The 9,151-nt window shown below is 34.9% G+C and overlaps 2 protein-coding genes across 7 annotated transcripts in view; one reads left to right on the top strand and one right to left on the bottom strand.

Annotated features, from left to right (window-relative positions):
• The window catches only part of LOC125677249 (CD109 antigen-like), a 291,878-nt gene that overhangs the window by 89,969 nt on the left and 192,758 nt on the right, over positions 1–9,151 (top strand). The gene's annotated exons all lie outside the window — the stretch shown is intronic.
• Positions 1,176–9,151, bottom strand: part of LOC125677268 (FMRFamide receptor-like) — a 42,428-nt gene continuing 34,452 nt past the window's right edge. For 2 of the 6 annotated variants that reach the window (XM_056163902.1, XM_056163909.1), the window contains exons 2-3: positions 6,047–6,095; positions 1,176–5,917 (exon numbers count right to left, since the gene is read on the bottom strand). In XM_056163902.1, coding sequence (XP_056019877.1) covers positions 4,188–5,330 — 1,143 coding nt within the window. In that variant the 5' untranslated portion in view covers positions 5,331–5,917; positions 6,047–6,095 and the 3' untranslated portion in view covers positions 1,176–4,187. Of the gene's footprint in view, positions 5,918–6,046; positions 6,096–8,968 lie in introns of all 6 variants that reach the window. The other 4 variants (XM_056163912.1, XM_056163918.1, XM_048915279.2 and 1 more) reach the window with 3 other exon arrangements.

A 9,151-nucleotide genomic window follows, 5' to 3' on the forward strand; every position in this document is an offset into this window, starting at 1 on the left:
ATATAATATTTCAGTCCAAGGTCTTGGCTATATAGTTCTTGAGGTATTTCCATCCTCATGTGAATTATCAATGTTAATGGTCTTAAGTGGAAAAACTATTAATTTTCCCTCAATATAGTTTATTATTATATACTTTCAATTTCATCTCTTCTTTTTTCTTTAAAAGTTTGCGGAAACATTCCGGCCCGCAAACATTACGTCACAATCAATACACAAGCAATTACTACGTCATTAATTTTCAAAGTTTTCGTGTTTTTCATCTTTTACTCAGTTAAATCAATGAAGAAATTGTTAAAAATAAATTATTGATAGTTTCTAAATGAAATTGAAAGTATATAATAAAAAGGTTATAGACTTTGTGTGGGAAAATATGACGACCTCGTTTTTTGTCGCGGACAGACCTCGCAAGCTTGGTCCGTCTATGCGCCAAAAAACTCGGTCGTCATATTTTCCCATACAAGGTCTATAACCTATAAATATAATTTATAATCAAAGAAAATGTGTATGTTGTGACCTTTTCAAATACATAGAGAGAAATATATGTCAACATCAGAAAATTGCACATTTTCATTAAAAAGAATAATGAAAATACGTAAAAACTTCAGTTTCAAAAAGCTGCTTCTTTATAGAATTGTATGAATTTGTTTAATCAGGGAAATCATATAAAACATACAGTAGAAAAAACCCAGCATAGGATAATTATAATAGCCATCAACACTTTTTGAAAATCAAGAATAATTGATTATTTATAGAAAATATAAATTTAACTTTTAATTATCAATTTCTTTTTGTATCCAATGCGTGAAATTCCTTCAAAAGATATATTTGTAACGTGTAAAGTTTTAATTGAATAAACATTTTACACAAGCCTATGAAGTCTGAACTACCTTAAGTGACAAGATTTATTCATCACGTGCATCTCGCATCTTTTGAAGATTTCAATGATAAGGCATATTTAGCATTATGCACATTAATTATCCTGGAAAACAACCGTACTTGTTTCTTCTGTTATGTGAGAATATAGAATAGATTTTTACATAATCAAATATGAGTTGGATGTATATATAGATTGATGGATAAATAGTTGGAATGGATAATTTTAATTCCACAAGAGGGACTGTTGGAAATCAACATGCATACTGTTAAGAATGCCAGGAGTAATAATGAATTCCGACTTGTAACAGTTCTGCTTTAATTAATAGTCACAATAGCAAGAATGCAAAACCATATAATATTTAGAAATGATTTTGACAAAATTGAATGATTCTAACATGATTGACAAGATCACAAAATGTGGTACTTATATAATACACTGCAAATGTTTGATATGCTAAAAAGTAGAATTTGAATAAAGAAATATGATACATGTACATACAAAAATATAGACACACACGAAGTGTTGCCACTGAAGTAATGATAGGATGACACAACTACCGCATAGTACGATCCAGGTATCCCTATACATTGGTCAAAATATGGTATGCACTGTAGTTTTTATTTTATTTGAATACTTTAATTAATGACATCACCATTCATTGTGAAATCACTACTGTCTATAATCATGAGTTTCGGTGTGAAATTGCTAGTGTCTAATTAATCATGAGTATTTCAATTTTGGTGTGAACTCAGATGTTTCTACAATCATGAGTCTTGGTGTAAAATTGTGGGTGCATGTTTATACTTGCACTATGTTAGGAAGCTTTCATGTACATGTAAACTTTTCTGGTCCAGTGGTTCTTGAGAAGATTCTAAATGGTAAATATTAGAGCTTTCATATTGTACATGAGCATTTCTTGTGACAGGATCTTTCTATTGGTACCAAGATATTTGTCCTTGTGACCTTGGCCATCTTTGGAATTGGCCATTATCGGGGGCATTTGTGTTTCACAAACACATCTTGTTCCTCCATGTTTTTAAAGGAATTCAGCCATTATATGCATCGTCGGATTTTTACTCATCACCCGTGGGCAAACTCACCGAAATATTGTCGTAAAATATGCTAATTTGTTGATATAGACAACCAATCAGAAAGTTGGAACTCTTCCATGTTGAAAATATGTTTATTAGTTTGCATGCTATTTATGCTAAATATCTTGACGCCAGTTAAAACGTGCAAATTTTGTTTTAAAATGATTAAAGACGAGTCACACAGGTCACTTGCATCAAATACCATGCAGTCAAAAATTATATGGGAGTACCTTTCTCTAACTGCGAAATGCACCAGTGAGTGATTTATTTGCAATTGGTGTGTTAACTAAGGAAAAGTTTTTGTCATTGCCGAACATACATGTAACAAACTTTGATTCGTTGATTTGCCATCATGACTCTGTGCAGCAGCCAATCAAATGGCCTGTGCATATTAATATTACGATAATTTTCCGGCGAGTTTGCCCACGGATAATGAGTAAAGACGAGATCACCCATGGGTATTGAATGATGGCCATTATGACGATGTTGAGTACCTCCTTAAATAATACTCAGTTGATCAATTGGGCTTGTGGGCCTCTTGTTTCAGTAAGTATTTCTGTTTAATAGATAATATAGCTTATCTTACTCGACCTCCCATTTTCATATATAATAGTAAAGTTGTGTAGCTCTATTTTTACATGAGGGCATTAGAAGGTTCACAAACTGGCCACTACACATTGGTATATTGTCTCAACTAAACCTGAAGGCGTTAAAAGGTTGACAAACTGACCATGAGATGTAGTGGTATATTTATGTCTCCCTTCTTTCAGGGTGAGACATTGTTTTTGTATTTTCCGTCTGTCCGTTACAAAAATCTTGTGAACGCTTTTTCCTCCTATATGGCTTATCAGATAGACTTGAAACTTTGTACAATGCTTCATTGCCATTTATAGATGTGCATACTGTTGGGACAGGAGGATCCAATTATTTTCCTAAAAGTTATGGTGGATCTAAGAGGAGTGGAGGATGTAAAATAGCTTGTGAACACTTTTCCTCCTATATGGCTCATCAGATAGATTTGAATTTTCGTACAATTCTTCATTGCCATTTGTAAATGTGCATATTGTCGAGACAGGAGGATCCAATTATTTTTCTAAAAGTTATAGTGGATTTAAGAGGGGTGGAGGATGTTAAAATAGTTTGCGAATGCTTCTTCTTCTATATGGCTTGTCTGATAGACTTGAAATTTTGTATGATACTTCAATGCCATTTGTAGATATACAATGTGCAGGGACAGGAGGATCCAATTGTTGTCCTTAAATTTATAGTGGATCTGTGGAGGGTGTAAAATAGTTTGTGAACAATTCTCCTATGTGGCTTATGGGAGTTCATAATGTCTATGTTGCTGTTCATGCTTTGTCCTCTATACCATGCAGTACATTAAAGGGAGAGGAGGTTTCATTTGGAGCACTACCAATTTTGGGAAGCTGAGGAGACATTTGTTTTTCATAAAAAACAATCTCTAGTTTTCAACTATATGTGAGGGCATAGGAAGGCTGATGAACTTGATATTGTACATTGGTATTACTGTCACAACTATACATGTATACATGGAGTTGGAAGGTTCACAAAATGACTACTACGTATTGATATAGTAGTGTTTCTACTATATGTGAAGGCATTGGAAGGTTGACGAACTTGGATCACAACATATTGATATATTGTCTCAATTACATGTGAAGGTGTTGGAAAGTTCATGGACTGACCATTGCACATTGGTGTATTGTCTCTGAGCTATACATGAAGGTGTTGGAAGGTTGACAAACTGACCACTACACATTGATAAATTGTCACTGAGCCATACATGAAAGTGTTAGAAGGTTCATGAAATGATCATTTCATAGAGCTTTTAGTGTGTACTACCACCATGAATTAATTAGTTCATAACCCCCATTGGATAGAGTACTATATTGACCACTCTAGGGATGGAAGATTTGAAGTCCTTTGTTGACCACTCCAGGGATGGAAGATTTGAAGTCCTTTGTTGACTACTCCAGGGATGGAAGATTTGAAGTCTTTTGTTGACCACCCCAGGGATGGAAGATTTGAAGTCCTTTGTTGACCACTCCAGGGATGGAAGATTTGAAGTCCTTTGTTGACCACTCCAGGGATGGAAGATTTGAAGTTCTTCATTTACCACTATATTCATTTTAAAGTACACATTTAAATCTGATTATCCTAGAATTTCCAGCATAAAGTCCTGTACTGAATTGATAGATCTAAATGTGGTGTTTTTCTTTCATGGAGAGGAGCATGACTGTTTGTGGCTGTTTGCCGCTGTTAGCAGAGGACCTCTCACGATTCTCCATATTACGTATCACACGAGGGAACGTGCAGAGAAATTCATGCAAAGTGTGGCGAAATGGAGCGATAATGACGTAATACAACACAAAGTTCACGGAAAAGTTGATACACTGCAGCAGGTTTGTGATGTACGACACAACAGCATAGTTAAACCCTTTCTCATTATTTAGGAGAAAGATGAATTTGGTGATTTCTGAAGGGGCTACTAAGATGAAGAAGAAAATGATGATTGTGACGAGGGTGATGTTGATCCTTCGATGAGCAGATAAACAGGATGTGTCATCCCGACTATGGAGCAGACGCAGCTGTCTACTTTGTCGCAAAGCTCTGATTAATTGAATGTTACAGAAGAGTAGGATTGATAATGGAATAAAGTTTCCAAAAACAGCCCAGAGTAGTTTCTGAGTATACTGGAAAGAAGGACTTGTGAATAAGCTGCTTAACACAATGATGGTGTAGTCCTCTTCCATGCAGTCTAATGTTGTGTGTTGCCACATGGAGACAAGGTTAAACGCAAGAGAGATTAGAGCTACTACAAATATTCCTATGCTGGTGGCTTTGACGGAGATAAATTGTCTGGAGCGGAATGGATGACAGATGGCTAGGTACCTCATCAGAGCAGTGAGCACAGTCAACATGGTACTACTGAAAATAAACATGCTGATAATTGCAGAACTGTACATAGTGTAATACAGCATGAAATTGCTTCGATGGAATTTGCTCTGACCCAGAGTTTGAAATCCCACAGGAAAAGTTGTGATGCAAAACATCATGTCTGAGATAGCTAATGATACGAGACAAATCGTTGTACAATATTCCACTTCATCCAGCATCCCTGTGTTCTTTTTCTTTGTGAAGATGATAACATTTAGAATGTTGCCCAGAATTCCAAGTGAGCACACAACAGGAATGATGATGCTGTAGAAGTGGTAGTGTAGTGCTTTCAGGATCTCGGCCTGTTCAGCGGTCAGGCTGGGCATCGTGGTGTTGTTAGCATTAACATCTAATGCATCTTGTGCTGAACAATTTATTGTGGTTAGTAATGTTTCATTGGCCATTTCAGAATTGTGATGCCAGGTATGATTACAGAACACAAATGGATCAGCAATGTAGTCGTTTTATCTTCTGCTTGTTGACCGACACACAAACAGACCAGTGTTGTTGTTATGTTCTGTTGTTGACAGACAAACGCACCAATGTCTTTTAGGATTTTGAGATTCAGGAATTTGGGATGTTTCTGAAATGAATTTCACACAGGTGAAATCTTTGTTGTTATTGAATAAAAGAATTTGGACTTGTGTGACATTCCATTGACAGTATTCTCTGTTATAGTTTTCAGCTCATTTATGTCGGGGAGGATTACTTTGTAGATGGATAGATGCTTTTAAGTTCGTTTAGATGTCCAGAGGATCGAAGTAGATATCGTAGTCTGATCCTTAATTGATGATGATGTGGCAATATTTTGTTGTTTTTAATCCTAGAGAATTTATCTTTTTTCTATCCGAGACGTGGATGTGGAAGTTTGTATTACCACTAAGTATGATAGATGAAGAGGTTATTTTTGTTTCGTCATGAAAACTTCTTAATGGAGAATTGTAATGGAAACTTCAAATGTCGCTCTTTCTCTTCAGTTGTCAAAGGTAATCTGCAAAATCGACAGACTTTGAATTATATAAACTCAAACATTATACTGTCACTTAATGAATTCACTAAGAAATTGATGCTGAAGTCTATTAGATATACATTGCACACTCTATCTATAATGAAGGTTTACTTTTGGTTTGTGAATTGATCTGTATGCTGGGTTCCTCATTAAGACTCTCCTAATAATAAAAAAGTAGAAAATTTCTGTTGTAATACACCTCTATGCAATAATAAGAAACTTAATCAATGGATATCTCTTATCTGCAGGGCAATCTTTCTTGCTTGAAATTTGTTATTTTGAGATGAATGAAAAAATGATTTGCAATATTTTTTAATGTAATTTTAACCATATTATAAAAACTCTTGATACTGTTGTAGGTAATGGAACAGCTTAATTTGTATTTAAAGGTCATCTGATGGGGGACGAAACCTTAAAATTTAAGGTCCTTAAAATGTCATGCTAGAAGTTGGAACAACAAAGAACTGTGCTGCTAAATGGCCAAAATTCCAGACATAGCGTGTCTCTATAGAAATGTTTAGAAGGCTTAAAATTTCAGCTGCCTATTTGAAGCTTTGCATCAAAATTATTTTGTATTTCATAAAGAAAGAAAAAACAAAACAACAATTTGCCACAATATATATCCCTTTCAAATATTTTATATTGAGTAATAACTAAATTTTAGTTCTTTGATTTGAAATCATACAGGAGTAACACCGAATTTATCGAGGGTGTTCGTGTTAAAATGAAGTCTGATTATAAGCAGACTAGAATTTTAAGACGTGTACAAGTTGTGTTTTGTGCCAATCTGTGATATGCTGGTAACTGTCATCATATTAATGAAATATTGTCACAGGGACATAAATAAGCTATATGAATAAATTAAACCCTTGATGGCTAAATCTCATAATCCCTTAAGACTATCTAGTTCCCTACCTGGAGTTTGAAGCTATAGCTTTGATGATCCCTTTCAGCTAACTATTGAGGACTAAATTTCTCAGGCTGAAGTTTGATATAAAAACATCAAGTCTCAAAAGCGTTTCATCTTTGGAATTTGTATTCAACAGGGTTTTTCTATTCTGTTTGTCACAATTTGTATCGTTTCTCAAATGAACTTGTGCTTCGGTACAGTTGCTGGTTTATGTATATGTTCTTGTAACCCCAACCCCCAAATATATTCCTGCATATATAGCTATATAGATTCATTTCAGGAACTATTCTTACCCGGGTCCCTACGGACCTGAAATGAATTTATATAGCATTCAGGAATTGGCCATTATCGGGGGCATTTGTGTTTCACAAACACATCTTGTTTTTGTTGTGCTTGTAGATATTCATTTGATATTTGGTACATTGCTTCACCATAACAAGTTACAGATCAAAGTTTGAATTTCGTCTCTCTGTCTGTTGATTTTTTCACTAAGTTGTGGCTCTTGGACTTGGAAAAATAGCATGAATTATCAGTTTTCCTTAACTTTTTTGTTGTTGTACATGTGTTACAGATATTCAGTACATCGTGATGATTGCTTTGCCATACCAAGTTACAGATCGATTTTGAAGTTTTCCTGGTCTAGTCTTTGTACCTGAATAGTAGTTGGTTTCCCAATCTTCCCTATATACCATAACCTTAGTCTCATAATGAACTTCGAATATTGTTGCATTCCAATAATTTTTGCCTCCGGTAGGGAACTATGTATTGCTATGCAATACTCTTAGAGTGCTTGTTATTCATATGTTGGTTTAATACTGATATTGTCCATTTACTTGTGTATACACCTGATTTGCAATTCATATATGTATTTACTCGTTTCCCCCACATGCTACATCCACATGTAGTTTGCAGTTCATGTAATCTGTATAGTTAATGTTGTAAACTTTTTTGAAATTTCCTTCTTCATAAGCTGTCTTGCTGTTACACCCTCTGGGCCCAAAATTGGAATAAACTTATCTATACAATCATTTCTAATGTTTTTTGGTTTTGGTATCTTTACAAAATTTAATGATTGCCATTTCCTCTTAAAATTGCATAGCAGTTGTTTACATCTTCAATATATATATATATATATATATATATAAGCACTAAAGTTCCAACAACACCCGATACCTCAAAGTGTCGGATCCACAACATGGATACAAGGTCAAATACAAAAAATTATACAAAGCACTAAAATGACCAATATGACACGAACAACGAGATTGTCAAATTTTCGGGACGACCCGTCCCTTCTTCAGGACAAACGAAAACAATTACATAATGTGGTCAATATCAACAGAGCATAATAACAAAAACTACATATAAATACATCTAGCACTACAACTACACTAATCTACAAACGTATTTACAACGCAGACTACATGTTTTTGGTCTTTAGGCTTGCCAATCAATGTTAAAAGTGGAGCGAATTAGGACATGCCTTATTCGTCCAAAGAGCTGATCCAAAATGTCCGAAAAGAAAAACAATAAACTTAATTAATCTCAAGTGGAACGAGTTAACCCAATTACGTTGACAAATAGTAAAGCTAACTCGTACCCAGAGAGATTCTATTTTAACCATGCATAATTTATAAAAGATAATAGTAAGTAACAAATACAAAAAAAATAAATAAATAAATGAAAATAAGCTATGTAAATGAAGTAAGAGATGAACAAAGTTTGAGAGAAAGAACATCAACGGTATTCTGAAGAAACACCTGCCCATTCTGCTCACAGAATTTTTGAACAGTGATAGAATCTAGTAGGTAAAGATTATCTCATTTCTTTTTTCCAATTTGTCTTTTTCTCTTCACATGTGCAGTTAAAACTGCCACAGCGACCCACCTCGCCTCGTAGAATCAATTACAACAAGAATGAATGAATGAATAAATGAACATGTGCAGTTAAAACTGCCATAGCGACCCACCTCGCCTCGTAGGCCTATTAACTGATTAAGCGACTCAAAAGTTTCCCCCAAGGCGTTACGCTATCTATTGTACCTGCATTGAACGACCACCTATCTGACGCGACCAACGACCATGATTTTTACAACCTTTTCATGTAATTTCATGGAATTTTACCTATAGGCCTATTTAACGACTGTACATTTTTCGAAGATGATTTTTCGATTGCTGCGAGATTCCTACTTTCGATTTCGATCGAGCATTCAGGGATTATTATCGTCCCTTGCACTTTCATTTTAAAATTCGGTGGTGATCTTGTTCAGCATCGTCACAAACCACGGGCTGTTGGTTCCTTCTATT

The sequence above is a fragment of the Ostrea edulis genome, chromosome 1, assembly GCF_947568905.1.
Source record: "Ostrea edulis chromosome 1, xbOstEdul1.1, whole genome shotgun sequence".
Lineage (NCBI taxonomy): Eukaryota > Metazoa > Mollusca > Bivalvia > Ostreida > Ostreidae > Ostrea > Ostrea edulis.